Source organism: Quercus suber, unplaced genomic scaffold (assembly GCF_002906115.3).
Source record: "Quercus suber isolate HL8 unplaced genomic scaffold, Cork oak 2.0 scaffold_377, whole genome shotgun sequence".
NCBI lineage: Eukaryota > Viridiplantae > Streptophyta > Magnoliopsida > Fagales > Fagaceae > Quercus > Quercus suber.
Window position 1 is genome coordinate 546,880 of NW_027069829.1, and position 14,825 is coordinate 561,704.

The following is a 14,825-nucleotide window of genomic DNA, read 5'->3' on the forward strand; positions in this document are numbered from 1 at the left end:
TTTAGAAAAACATAGCAATTTTTTACATAGATAAGAAAGGCTCAATCAGGAGGAAAGTAAGAACCTGTTCAACTGTTGCGGCAACATCTTTAGTGTCAGTTGTGGTCATTGTTTGAATCCTTATAGGATGCTCACTACCAAGAGCCACATTTCCCACCATCACTGTTCGTGTTTTCCTCCTGACAGTTTTGTGTATGGATTCACAATACTTTTGCCTAGGAACTACATTCACATAATTATTCATCCATCATGAACAAAACTACCCACAAAGACAGAACAGATATACTTATCAATTAGATATTGAGCGTTTTGAATAAAACATGAATAAGAAACGGTGAACAATAGTAATTAAAAAAACTTATCACCACTCAACTGAGGTAAACAAAATTGAGTTTAGTACAACCTTTTGGCTTAGTTGATTATGGAAACCAAAATTACTTTCTGTAATTACGCTCTTTTTTAAATAAATAAAAAAATTGAAACTCCATTTGAATTCTCGAACAAAAAATAAATTAATTAAAATTGTGAGTCCAATTATAGGAAACCCAAAAAATTTATTAAAAGGAAAAAAACAAGAAGCTTCTGTTCATGTTTTGAATGATTTCCTGATCTAATCAAAATAAAAAATATATATTAGTGCTTGATGGGGGAAACATTTTTCCGGTAAGTAAATTATGGGAAAGCTATAACAACATCACATGCCTATTTAATTACTTCTAACAATATCTATCATCAATTCACCCAACATAGTAGTCTCAAAACTATTGCATTCCTTTTTCAAATATTCGCAGGAACATGAAGCCAAGACATTGACATACATAACAAAGAGCACCAAAGACTAAACATAGCACATGCATCAAGTAATTATACCTAATAGAGGGCTTCCCTCTGATGCCTGCTGAAGCTCAGCAATATCCGAGCCCTGATTCGAGTTCCTTATCATCAAGACCTTTCTTTTACTAGCCTTAACCCTTCTCATATCAGAAACTCTCACAAAATCCATACTTTTCGTGAACCCCAAACTCAGGTCCCTGCTCTTCAGACCCGTAAACGAAGCCGGTACAGCAGCTCCGGTAGCCATTTCTGTTCACCTTCAGAGTCACAAAAACGTAATTCTACATTAATTCAGCTCATCAAAATTACTACTTGCAAATTTGTAATTGTACACCCCGTTTAGTTGCTGAGAAAATTGATAAATCATTAACCAATTTCCCTTCAAAATCATCGTTCTATTCGTTCCCTAAACTTTCTCAGCAACCAAACGAAAAAAAAAAAAAAAAAGTTTCCTGCTTTAGCAGTAAATATTCACAAAAGCTAGTAATAATAATAACTAACAAAATTTACCTTTTTTTAGTCTTTTTAACTAATTGGGTTTGATCACACTATACTATATGATCAGAACTCACAAATTGTAGATGGAACACTTAAAAACACAAAAACAGAAACAAAAGACTTATTTTGACTACAAACTCAGAGTGCTTTTCAGATAAGCCAGAATTGTTTACAAAAATGAATTGAGCTTTATAGACACAGCTTAAACGTGTGGACCTGTGGTTGTAGTTTACCTTAAAAGCTGAGCTAGAAGTGGGCTTTTCAAGGAGAGAGTGAAAGGGAAGGATCTAGGGGAGGAACCAGAACTAGTGGTATGCGGAGTTTCACTTCCCAGGCCTCTGTCTTTAACGATTTTCTGAATAATGTTTTTCTGAATTTTTTTTTTTTATTTTTAAACAGTTTGGTGAAAGCAACGTCAGGGAAGAAGGCAATAACGTTTTTCTTAGCATCTTTTATCCGTACCATACAAAAGATGCAATTTTTTGCCCACAATGTTATAACTTTTTGGCCTTTAGCCTTTTCATTAGTCGAAGTTCTGCTTTTTGGCCCTAATATTGTAGAACCTTTTCACTTTGCTATATAATATATATATGGAGGGAGAGGTTTCAAGTTACATATAGTGTAACAAAAATTTTGAAAAATTTACGATTATATTACATTATTTTTGTATATTTTTTATACTTACAAATTTCAAAGCAATCAAATATCAATAGCCATGGCATTAATCAATTTTTTAAATTCAAGTTTTTGTAATTTAAAATAATGTATAAAAAGATGAGTTTATAGATCGAATGATAAATAATGTCTAATTGGCATGAAAATTGACGTACATGTTAAGAACATATAATCCAACGGTGCAATTTTCAAAATATGAATTCAATAACAAATTATTAGGTAATAGTATTTAGAGTTGTAAGGGCTGGATTTGAGCACTTTTCTTAAGGAATAGGTGAACTCAAGTCCAGTAGGCCCAATACAATAAGTTTATAGAGAATGGGCTGAAGAATTCAGTTTTGGTAAGTATAGCAACAATTGAAGGTGGTTTAAAGAATGACTAAGTAAAATGAATCTGGACTGGGGCAAGCAATTCAATCCTCGGAACAAGTCTGAGGAGCTTCCACTTGGTATTTTTTAAGTTATAATATCAATGGTTACAAAGCTAATACAGATTGCTACAGTGTTTTCTTTCTCTAAAAGCTCTTTTCTTTTTTCTCTCTCCCTTCTCTCAGAGCTTCTTCTTCCTTATATACTACTCTCCTCCTTTATTTCCACCGTACACATGTCGGTCGGATCTGCTGTTGATTGTCTTTGTCACACCAAACTCCTATCAGAGTTCCTAGGTAGTAGCTGTGCGTCGGAGAAGTCGTTACTCAAGTATCATTTCCACATTAATGCGGCCAAAGTGTTAGTTGTGGAGCATTTAATGTGGAGGCTGCAGCTTTTCTTGGAATTACTTCACCGCCATGCTCCTATGCGCTTGTTTGCAGTACTTGTCCCCTCCCTTAGGGCACTCCGGAAGATTATTTTTGTTGGCGAGTCTCTTTATATCAGCCTCGGCTTTGAACAGCCGAGAACAGGATTGTCCTCGGCACGATTGCCTTGGCGGCCGTGATTACCGTTATATTCTTCATATGCGATTATGGGCCTCGTCGTGGGCTTCAGGCCCAGTATAGGGGGTGGATGCGCAATATTGGGCTTTATGACCCCACAAGAGTTATACCAGATATAAATTGAAACCAACCCTAAATATGTATGTTTTTTTTTCTTCTTTTTCATTAAAGATAAAGAAACTAACGAAAATAGATGAAAAGGTCAATATAAAAATAGAATTAAATAAAAAGAACTAAAATAAAATTTTAAAATTTTAAAGGCCAAAATAAAAACTACCTTAATCTTTAAGAATTAAAAGTGTATTGTAGTCTATTTTAATGTTTTGTTAAAAAAGTCTCTACCGTTAATCGTTGCTTTAATTTTTTCATTCTCCAAACAAATATAAAAGAAGAAAATAAAATATTTGAATAATCAATCTCTTTTCTTCTTGGATGCCATCCAAAATCAAATCTTTGGGCTCTCTTTGGACAATCCCAACTCAAAATCAAAACACAAGTTTAAATGGTAGACATTTTGTACACAAATTTAAAGTATAAAGAGTAAAATAAACATTTCAAATGCTATAAATCATTTTGAAATATGATAAAAATGTTGAAGACTAAATGAGTAATTAAATCAAAAAAATTTAAACCATGTTTCTTTTTAGAGATACGAATAAATAGTTTCTTAATAAGTTTAACGAAAAAACTACTCATGAACCCAATCTAGATGTCCTAAAAAAAAAAAAATAAAAAGAACCAAATTAAAGAAGAAGAGGAAGAATGTGGACTGAGTGGAGTTGTACCATAATACAATGGTCAAGTGCAAACTTTTTTTTATGCTTCACGGCTTATTGTGAAATAACTAAAGAAGTGCCTAGGTAGTATTTTAGAATTGGAATCTTTTGAATATCCCTTTGCAGTATTTTGTAGTGGGAACAGTGAAACACAACCTAGCCACCATTTGATTTAAGGCCTTTCCATGCATTTACTCACTGATGCCACGTCAAGCCAAGCTTACCCCACCACCTCGTAGAAGTTGTATTTTACTGTACTTCTTTCTTTTTCTCTTTTTTCAGAATCTTTTTTTTTTTTTTGATAAGGGTTTCAGAATCATATTTGATTATGCTTGAGAGTTGAGAATATTTGGATGTTTTCATTATTGTAATTATAAATAAAAAAATAGAGCCACTTCATGTTCTCCTAGTCCGAGGAAAACTTTAGAATAAAAAAGGTACCTTGTTTTCTTGTAATCGAGGGGAATATGTATACTTGCAACTGCCAACTAAAAATGGTAGCCAAAGACTTTTTGGGATTTTTTTTTTTTTTTTTTTTTTGTGGTAAAAAAGTTAATCTCCATGAAAATCAAATAACACTAAAAAAAGGTGGCAATAAATGTTTTAATGCAAAGGCGCACGAGACTCACGATCGAAACAAGGAGCACGAGATTCACGATTGTGTACTGTAAGTAAGTTGTTGGCAAAATCACATCAATCCGTGAAAGCTGACTACACAACTTGACAAGTGACAACCTTAATTTCACACCCATGGTGGCATTTGGGCGTAAAGGACTTTGCTAGGCTTCTCTGTGACTGTGACACAATTTATGTTATTCTTAAACATCATATGCTGAAAATACCCATTAATAAATAATAAACATATGAATGAGTGAATGATTTTTTTTTTTTTTTAATGAACGAATGAGTGAATGATTACTAAAAGCTTTGAGTCCGGTTGGATAGCACTTATTGTTGTTGAAAGTTGATAAAAACTGATTGTTGCTGAAAACACTGTAGCAAAATAATTTTTAAATGTGTAAATAGTATTGTGGGACTCACTTTTAATATTAAATATTGCGTGAATAGTGCGTGAACAGTATATAAACAGTACACGTACTGTTTATGCACAGTAAATTTTGTCCCCCAAAGTCAACAAACTGCGGCAAAAAATAAAACGCAACTTTACTTTGAGTAGCAAAACTTGCTATCCAAAAGCAGCCTTACGTAGAACTAGAATGCACCTCAACAGCTCACCATTAAGAATCATTGAGATGCCCTTTTTTTTTTTTTTTTGGTATATTGACATGCCCATTTGAGTTAATGGATCAGCAAACAGTTTTTGTTCAGAGTTTAGAGCAAAAGAAGTAACCATTCTGACACTACTGTCAAAAAGATATACTTGATTAGATCCTCCCAAGTAATGTCAGGATTACAATTAACCATACAATTTTTTTTACTACCCGCCATGTCACAAACCATGAAAATATTTTGATAATGCTAGTTTAGGCAATTATTATAAGACAAATTTTAATTACAAAATTAATTGTAACATTATCTTATAATTTTATTTAATAAAATAAACATTATTATATAGTTTAAAAATCTAACGGTTGAATTATATATTTTTTATATTCTTAATACATATGTCAAATTTTGTGTCTATCGAATTTTATTTATTATATGATCTATAAGTTTGTATTTTATGCATAATTTTAAACTACAAAAACTTGCAATTTAAACAATTTATTGATGACATGACTATTGATATTTAAATTTCTAGAAATTTTGCAAGTATAAAGGATATAAGAAGAAAATGTAATCTAATGATAGATTTATCAAAATTCATTTCTAAAAAAAAAATTAAAATAAAATTGCAGTTTTAAATTATAACTAATTTTGTAACTAAATTTTGGCTATTATTATATATAGTTTTTTTTTTTTTTTTTAAGATGCCTTAGTGAAAAAGTTGTGCAGAATTTAATCATTCTGTCTATATTTTCAAATAGGAAGACCAGCAAATTATTTGTTTGAGAAAATTTGGTGAAAGAAACGCTTCTCTCTCTCTCTCTCTCTCTCTCTCTCTCTCTCTCTCTCTCTCTCTCTCTCACATTATTTAATCTTTCTTGTACTTCATATTGATGAATCATTGTGATTTTCAAAACTCTGTTTTGGATTCATACATTTTGGTTTTGTATTTTTTAGTTCTCTCTCTATCTTAAGAGTTTTAGTTTTATTTTTATTTGAGTTAATACTTAATTATTTTGGAAGTAAGAATTTGAGCTTATATCAAAACACAATCTTGACTATGCTAATTGCAGATCGACATTCACTCCATTTTGGTCCACTTCAGTCCAATTTTGTCTACTGCGGTCCACTTCAATCCAATTAGGTCCATTCGGCCTACTACGGTCAATCCAGTCCACTTCGGTCCAATTGGTTTACTTCTGTCCATTTAGTCCACTTCAAACCAATTCGGTCTACTTAGCTCCACTTCGGTCCATTTCGTCCAATTCGGTCCTTTTGATCTACTTTGATCCATTGGATCCAGTTTGGTCCACTTCGTCCTATTTGGTCCATTTTGTCCATTTCACTCCACTTTTGTCCATTTGGTCTATTTCAAATCACTTCAGTCTAATTTGGTGTACCTTTTTTTAGAGAGTTTTAACCTATGGCGTCCGCTCCTAATGATAGCTTTTTATCATCATATCAAGATACCAATCAGTTTTTGGTGTAGGCGGGATGGTGTACCTATTTAAGAATAGGAAAATACAAATTTGGGTTGAGAGTATTATCAATTATTTGAATAATATCAATTGTAATTGTAGGGTCTCGATTTGTAGCTTAAGCCCAATAAGCCCAATACAATAAATTTGTAGATAGTGGGTGAAAGAATTAGGCTGTTTATGAACTAAAAAACAGTTAATCAAGGCTTTAAAAGATGAATAAATGCAAAAACAAACTTCAAACTTCAATATATTGATGTACGAGGAGATTAAAAGCTAATACAATTCTTAGAGTTACAGTCAATCTTCCTCTCTTCACTTTCAATTTTTTCCGATCCCCCCCTCATGAGAGGCCCTTCACATTTATATAGTTTTCTTTTCGTCTATCTTGATCGTATACTTATTCTTCATCTAAGCATCCACTTAAGTATATGTCCCATCAAGTATCTTCTTTGGTTCTCCATGAGTGGTGGTAGCTGAGGCTGCACTGTTCAGGGGTCTTCTCCACATAAATGCGGCCAAAAAAGTTGCTTCAGTACATTTAATGCGGTGGTAGCAGCTTTTCCCTTAGATATTTCTCTATTCTTATCATCTTTATACGTGTATAAAGTTCATTCTTATCGTTGGAACTTCCTGGAAGATTGTCCTAGCCGCCCAAGTATTTGCTTGACCAGTATTCTTCATATCCGAGAAAGATAATCTCCTCAGACTATATTTCTTTATCACTTCCTTCGTGATTTTCCACTCCGGGGTCTTTCCCTATTATTTACTCCTTCTCGGACGGACCCACATCCTCATATAGGGCCCAAGGCTCAATATATGAATTTGGGCTTTTATCCCCACAGTAATTATATAATAAGTTTTGGTTATCATAATAATCTCCTTAAGGTAATGAGAATTGGAATAATAGATTTGAAACTTGACATTTTTAATTGTACCAAAAGAAATTAGGAAAATATAATGTATAATAAAAATAGTTAGAAGAACATGGACCATTTCAAAAAATAATAATATCAATCAAAAATTATAAAATTATATATTTGTAAAATTAGACTGATAAAAATTACTTTCTGAAATTTTTTAGTTTTTAGGGATAACAAATTATCTACAATAAAATTTAGAAAATAAATTATACATATTCAGTATAAGTTTGATATGAGTTTTGATTGTCTTGATAATCTCTTCTAAGAGAATGAATAATTTGAATAATTTATTTAAATAAAAATGACACACACACACACACACACACACACACACACATATTTATTTTGCTAATATGTATAATCAACCTCATGCAATTCATTTAAAAGTAACGACGTTAAAGCAAATGAATAACTGCCTTAAAGATTACATTTTTATATTCACAGCTTTTATAGTTAAAAATACTTTCACTTAAATTTAGTCATACCGAAGTAGAATGCAATGCTACATTGATGTGTCTCAACAAAAGCGTAGCAACAATAAATGCTATGTATAAGATTTTAGAGATTACAATTTACGAATTTGAACTTTATATATTTTTAATAAATTAGATTTAGAATAGGTACTTTCGACCAAACATACCTTCGCCCATTATGTAAGTGCACAAAAATGGATCAAAGTGGATCAAAATAGACCGTAGTGGTCCAAATGGACCGAATTTGACTAAATGGAACAAAGTGGACAGAATAGGACCGAACGGAATTGAGTAGGACCAAAGTGGACCGAATAAGAATGAATAGACAGATTAGGACCAAAGTGGACTGAATAAGAATGAATGGACAGATCAGGACCAAAGTGGACATAATGGACCAAATAGGGCAAAATTGGACTGAAGTGAGCAAAATGAACCAAATAGAACCAATGTGGACTGAATAGAACCAAAGTGCACAAAATGGACTGAAACGCTAGAATATGACTAAAGTGGACAAAATGGATCAAATAGAACCAAAGTGGACAAAAAAAACCGAATAGGACCAAAAATAGGACCAAAGTGGACAAAATGGACCAAATAGAACTAAAGCAGACCGTATAGGACCGAAGTGGACAGAATGGTCCAAAGTAGACAGAATAGGACCAATGTGAACCGAATAAGGCCAATGCGGACCAAATGGACTGAGTAGGATTAAAGTGGATTGAATAAGACCGAATTGACCGAATAGGATATGGACCGAATAGGACCAAATTGAACCGAAGAGGATAGAATGGACTGAATAGAACCAATGTGGACCGAATAAGACTTTTGAATATTTATCATTTTTATTGCATTTTTAGGGCTCATATTTATAATTTCTAACGTCTATTTTCTTTGTATTTTTTAACTTAAAATTAAAGAGTTTAGCCCAATATAATAAAATTTAATACTTTTCAACCCAAAAATTAAGAGAAAAAAAAATTTATTTGAGCTAAAATTGAATAAGCAACCTACAAAAAAAAAAAAAAAAAATCACTTTAAGGCTCAATTAGTCTAATAAAATGGACCAAAGGGGACCGAAATTGACCAAACTGAATTGGACCAAGTGGACCAAATTGGACCAAAGTAGACATCACCAAATGGGACCGAAGTAAACCTAACTAGACCGTATAGAAATTGTTTAATTTTCAGGGAGAGAAAATATCTTCAACAAATTTTAGAGAAAAAATTATACATTATAATACTAAACAAAATAATTATTTATCCTTACGCATCGCGTGAGTTTGTGACCAGTTATCATAATAAACCACCCACAAAGTCATAAAAACCAACACCAAGAAACTACTTATAAACCAGAATAAGAAAACACAAAAACTCAATGATCCCTTGGAGAAAAGCCTATTCACTGAGACTTAACAATGCCCCTAATATAATCTTGACTGCAAGTTGATTGATTGTCATGGTCTGCATCACATTTTGATCCGAATAGCATCTGTGGCTCTGAGGAATCTGACTCATCCTCTTGGCAGTTTAAGATTTGACTTTGAAGTAAAAAATCAGGCAAAAATGGAGGGGGCGGGGTAAAAGAACATGTTTAGGATTATAGGATGAGTTATCTTCAGATGTACTTCCCTGCTGGCATTAAACGAAGATATTTATATGAAGACCAGACACTGGTACTCTCTTCCTCAAGATTTGCTTATGGTGAATTACATTTATGCCAATGACAACAGGAATTTCCTCTACCTATAAAGAATTGATAAGAGTGGTCACCATTTATACTAAGCTCACAGTAAAAAGGTTGACGGGTTCCTTACAAATTCTATGCAAAATACAAGGATATGATTTCAGTTTCACCAGATTTACACATGATTTTAATGGTTCATTGGCAATGAATATATAAATTCTTTTTTGGGTGAATGCCATTACCATAATTCAGAATTTAGAAAAGAGGTAAAATTCAGTGAAACTTTCCAATGCGGTTCAAGAATATGACTAGTGGTTAAATTATCTACAATACAATGACGCAGACTGACACAATTTCTCACACACCCAAGTAGAACCTTTCCTGGTTCCTGCCTCTGTAATAAAACACAAAGTCTTTAAAACATAAGTGACCTGAATATTGTTTCGTCACTTCCTCAAGTAGCTGTTGCTTCTTCTAGTAGAGAATGACTTTCAAGAATTGCAATAGTCTCTTCGTTTGCACTGGAAATACAAGGCAAAATATAGCAGAGTTAATATTCATGGGCTTATTAGCACTATAGGATTTACATGAAAATAGAACTTTAAATTAAGCATTCGTGTCAATCATACAAAAGTCTATAGTTCTGCAGAAACAGCAAATTCCAAGTGCAAAAACAAAAGAATATATTTGTATTTATAGATAGATAGATGAGAATTAGTTCATTACGTATTCTGTTATAATCGTCAAAGTATGAGTGATTGCTTAACACATGAACTTGAATTTTAGAATGGCTTTAACAATTTTTTTTTTTTTTTATTCTTGTTTTTTTAGCATAGGGAAATATACTTTCACTATACTCATACCAGAAAGTATGAAAGATTTAAAAAAAAAAAAAAATCCCTTTCTAATATTTAAAATAACTAATGCAATGTTCACAGAATGCATTCTTGAAATTATGAAAGGCATATGTAACAATCAATAGACTGCTTCTACTAAACAATGATTATCATGACTTTATTCACAACATTCAAAAGCTATGGTTATAATATTTATTTTTCCTCTTTCTCTTCAATTCACAATATAGTAATATACTACCAACTCTTACCTTCCAGGTCTAATAATCTTGTACTTTCCTAGCCTGGTGAGGTCCACAATTGTTGAGCCTGCTCGACCAGATGGAAGCACCCCACCATCATAAACAAATGCACAGTGTTTCCACAGGTTCTCAAAATCTTTGATGCAGACACTACTTGGCTGCCCACTCAGATTTGCACTGGTAAGGGCCAGTGCACTTCCCAAACCACGAGCAATAGCCCTGATAAAGTTACAGTCAGGCACTCGGACTCCTATGCTATCCAATCCTGGGTTCAAAGACTTCTCAAGAATACTTGACTCTCCTGTAAAATATTCAAATACCTAGACTTAGACTACATCATAGTTCAACAATTAACAGCTGTAAGTACAAACAGAATTATTCAACAACAGATCCTAGGCACTATAATCTCTTCCTTTTTCTGTGAAGACAGATGTCTGAGTCACAAACCTCGCCTTAATACAACAGTAACAGGCCCTGGCAGAAGAGAATCAAGCAAGCCCTGAGGCAAATAGTCCTTGACAGCAAAGCGCATTATGTCTGATACATCCCCAACACATATTGCCAAAGGGCGTGTATGATCACGTCCTTTAATCTTGTAAATCCGATTCACTGCTTCCATAGAACTGCAGACCACAAGAAATAAAGCATTAATATAAATCTTCCAAAGTGACAAATTCATTTACAGAATTGAGACTGCACTATTTTCCAAAACTGAGCAGTAAAGATGAGTCTTATTTTTAAACACAATGATTAAAAAACCAAAATAAGATGAGGCTTGATGGACTGAGAGTCAGAGACTATATAGAATCATTCTAAAAAGTTAAAACGTCTTTTGTCACGACTTGACGAAGCGCTAGTTACATCTGCCCTATACGGCCCTCTACCCTAAAAAGGACTAATCAAGTTACATTTGGGGCTACTCAGCACACGTCTGCACAACGCATTCATCCAATCCAATCCTGATTATCCAGGATATCACATCTTTTATGTTTATAGGCAACACAACCATAATGAAATTTCAGAATACGCATACCAAGTTTAACCTATTCTTAAAACTCAAAGACAAGAAATCAGAAAGCAATACAAATGCATTGAGGATTTTCAACAAACAGGTTATAGGCAATCTATCAAAACGCATACCAGGCATCACAAGCGAACCCGTAAATTGTATCAGTAGGCACTACAATAACCTTCTCAGCTTTAAGTGCTTGAATTGCCTCCTTAGCGTAATGTTCAGTGGCAGGGCGAACCACCCCCAGCTTATTTTCAACACCCACATCGCAGTTTTCCAAACTCAGAGCCATTTTATTCGACAACCCCACTCTCACTCTCCTACTATGACACAATATTGGCACATGTGAGCCAAACTTGGAAGCACCTGGAAAACACAGCTTAATAAGTTCCATTGTTTTTGTTGCTGGGCCATAACTTGTAGTAGGTTTCTCATATTCAGATACAGAAAGCAAGTACAAAAAAAAAAAAAAAAAAAAAAAAAAAAAAAAAAAAGGAAAGACTCAAAGGTTGCTTTTTTTTTTTTTTTTCTTAACAACCAAACAGAGTAGTAATAATGTTAAGAGAGAGAGAGAGAGAGAGTGACCTCGGAGAGGGAGAGAGAGGAAGTGAAAGGCACGAGCATTGGGAAGAGGTAATCTTTGTGCTGTTGTTGGAATATTCATCGTACTGGGTATTCGGTATTCCATTGAATGTGGAGTGAGTCCGCAACCCTGCAATCTTCTACGTTGACTGTTTCTCTCTCTGTAAAGTAGCCACTCTGTAGTAACACAGTCAGAGTCAAAGAGGAGTAATTTGCAGGCTAGCATAAATTTGAGAGAGAATACCATTAGTTAGCAAGGTTTTGAAACTATTTAAGAAATTAGCATCTCAAGTATGTGAAACTTGAGTTCTTTTGTCACGTGAAACTTGAGTTTCTTAGACTTGTTCTATAGAAGTATCTAAAGGCTGTGTTTGTTTCGCGTAAAACGTTTTCCGGAAAATACATATTTTTCGGAAATCTATTTTCCGGAAAAGGAAAATGTATTGAGGTTGTTTGGCTGTCTCGGAAATCGATTTACGGAAAATCAATTCCGGTGTTTGGTTCGGTCAAACATTTTACGGAAAATGCTTTTTATTTTACGGAAAATCAATTTTTATGTTTGGTCAAGTAAACATTTTACGGAAAATGAAATCCATTTTTTCCGGAAAATCAATTTTCATGTTTGGTTTGTGAATTAATTTTACGGAAAATATAAAATGCCTTACAAATTTCAACTCCTGTATCATCTAGACAAACCTGTAATAATTAGAAACTAATCATCCACTTCAACATACACCTGCATTGCGTATACATATCTGTAACAGTACAAAAATAATCATCCACTTCAACATAAAAAATAATCATTTAAATATACCGATAATATTAATATAAAAATAGCCACATTCATCGTTCACCATTGTCATTACACCTCCATGGTGTACAAAAATGATACCTACTCGTGGTATCTGAATAGTACAAATACATAACTGTATTGTCCCAATAATACAAAGTACTAATATAATACAATGTAGGTTAATACTAGTTCTACAACAACAGTGAATTCATAAACTACCATCACAGTCTACATGAAACAGGCAAGTCAAAGTTGTGAGAAAAAAAAACCATCCAACCACAGCTTTCGCAGCCTAGCATTCTTGGCCAGAAATCCCCGTGCTACCTTCTCATTTTCACACAGATGGTCAAACGCATTGCAAGATTTCTTCACTATACCCATCCGCCATCATAGCCATAACCTCATTATAAAGAGATGTATAATCTACGGGGCCCCGATTGATTTCTTTAAGAGCCGTAGCTATATCCTTCAACTGATCAGACAGATCAGTCAACAGCTATCATCAGCAGTAGAAGGTGCACGACCTCTTTTACGGGATTTTGAAATTCCCGACCCAGTTGTGGAGGACTCGACTACATTCTTACCTTTTTCGAGCACATCTTCCTCCACATTATCAGCAACAAATTCAGCACTGTCGCCATTATCTGGCTCATTTTCATAATCTATATAGGACTTTGAAAAGCCACCTGTGGCTGTGTCCTTGCCCACAACAAGAGCTAACTCATCATACATCTCTATTTTCTTGTTTAAAAACTCTGCATGCTTTCGATGCGCCTGTAAGGGAGAAAGGAACGTATACTAACAATGCAATAATTACTTCACGCATAAATTCAATATTCAATGCATTATTCATGCCAGTAAACAAAAAAAAAACTGTTATTACATGAAAAATAAAGTGGGTGTCCATCCTTGTCAAATTAAACATAAAATCATGGTGTGGAATAGATGCTGCATTTAAACATCTAGCTAGGTAGTGTGACATTCTCTAGGACTAAAACTTAATAAATCATGATAAAGTTTACTTCACACCATTATATAATTTACTAAAACTTCATCTAACCTCTAACATTTATTCATAGATGTCTTCTTTGGAACTATGAATATCTTTTCAAATAAATTCTTTGCCTTCAATTTCCAAACTAAAAATTTCAATTTATGGAAAAAACATATATTACATTTATATCCGGAAAATATAATTGTAAGGCATACCATGACTTCTTCTTGGTAGTCTTTGCGTCGCATGTTATCATTTTGAGATTATCACCCAACCGAAGCCACTCTTCTTTCGAAGTTTCTCAATAGTGGACCACATGGTCCTTAGAGTTCGCATCCGATTATCAACATAGGATGGGTGGCACTCAACCCCAAATTGGGCAGTTATCTCCTTTGCTACAAGAGCGAAGGAGCCTGCCCTGAAGGTGCTAGAGGGCTTGTTGCCCTTTGCAGCCTCTTGTGCAAGTATCCTCAGCATCTTTCATGCATGGGAGGCAGCCACCTGAATTGCTTATTGCTGGTTACCTTCTCTTTGCCCTTTGACATTACTACATATGAAAATTGTATAGTTAGAGTAGCATTTAAAAATGAGAGTAGCATTTAGTAATTACGCTGGAATATGAACAAATCAAACACACATACAACCATACTTATAAATTTGCACAACAAAATGAAACATGCTAACACTCAAAATGACAATGTAATACCATCAAATAACAATGTAATGCTAAAAATACTTTTCCATTACACCACCAAAAGTCTATAGTAAATACATTGTCTTTATAAAAAAAAAAAATACATATTACAATCATAGAAATCTAAATAAAGTACTACTCTCCACTCCTG

The 14,825-nt window shown here is 33.6% G+C and overlaps 2 protein-coding genes across 3 annotated transcripts; both read right to left on the reverse strand.

The window, feature by feature from the left end:
• Window positions 1–7: 7 nt before the first annotated feature.
• LOC136062063 (4-hydroxy-3-methylbut-2-en-1-yl diphosphate synthase (ferredoxin), chloroplastic-like) lies at window positions 8–1,703 on the reverse strand. 2 transcript variants are annotated; one of them, XM_065760665.1, is made up of 3 exons: window positions 1,566–1,703; window positions 871–1,091; window positions 8–222 (listed from the first exon to the last, which is right to left on the reverse strand). In XM_065760665.1, the coding sequence occupies exons 2-3, from the start codon at window positions 1,079–1,081 to the stop codon at window positions 23–25; spliced, it is 411 nt and encodes a 136-aa protein (XP_065616737.1). In that variant the 5' UTR covers window positions 1,082–1,091; window positions 1,566–1,703; the 3' UTR covers window positions 8–22. The 2 variants fall into 2 exon arrangements, with proteins under 2 accessions (XP_065616737.1, XP_065616738.1); XM_065760666.1 differs by lacking the exon at window positions 1,566–1,703 and adding an exon at window positions 1,345–1,554.
• A 7,998-nt stretch (window positions 1,704–9,701) lies between these two features.
• Window positions 9,702–12,415, reverse strand: LOC112038299 (uncharacterized). Its single transcript, XM_024071102.2, has 5 exons — window positions 12,197–12,415; window positions 11,740–11,977; window positions 11,047–11,222; window positions 10,609–10,900; window positions 9,702–10,024 (listed from the first exon to the last, which is right to left on the reverse strand). Exons 1-5 carry the CDS (start codon window positions 12,297–12,299, stop codon window positions 9,958–9,960), a joined length of 876 nt encoding a protein of 291 aa, XP_023926870.2. The 5' UTR covers window positions 12,300–12,415; the 3' UTR covers window positions 9,702–9,957.
• Between the last annotated feature and the right edge of the window lie 2,410 nt (window positions 12,416–14,825).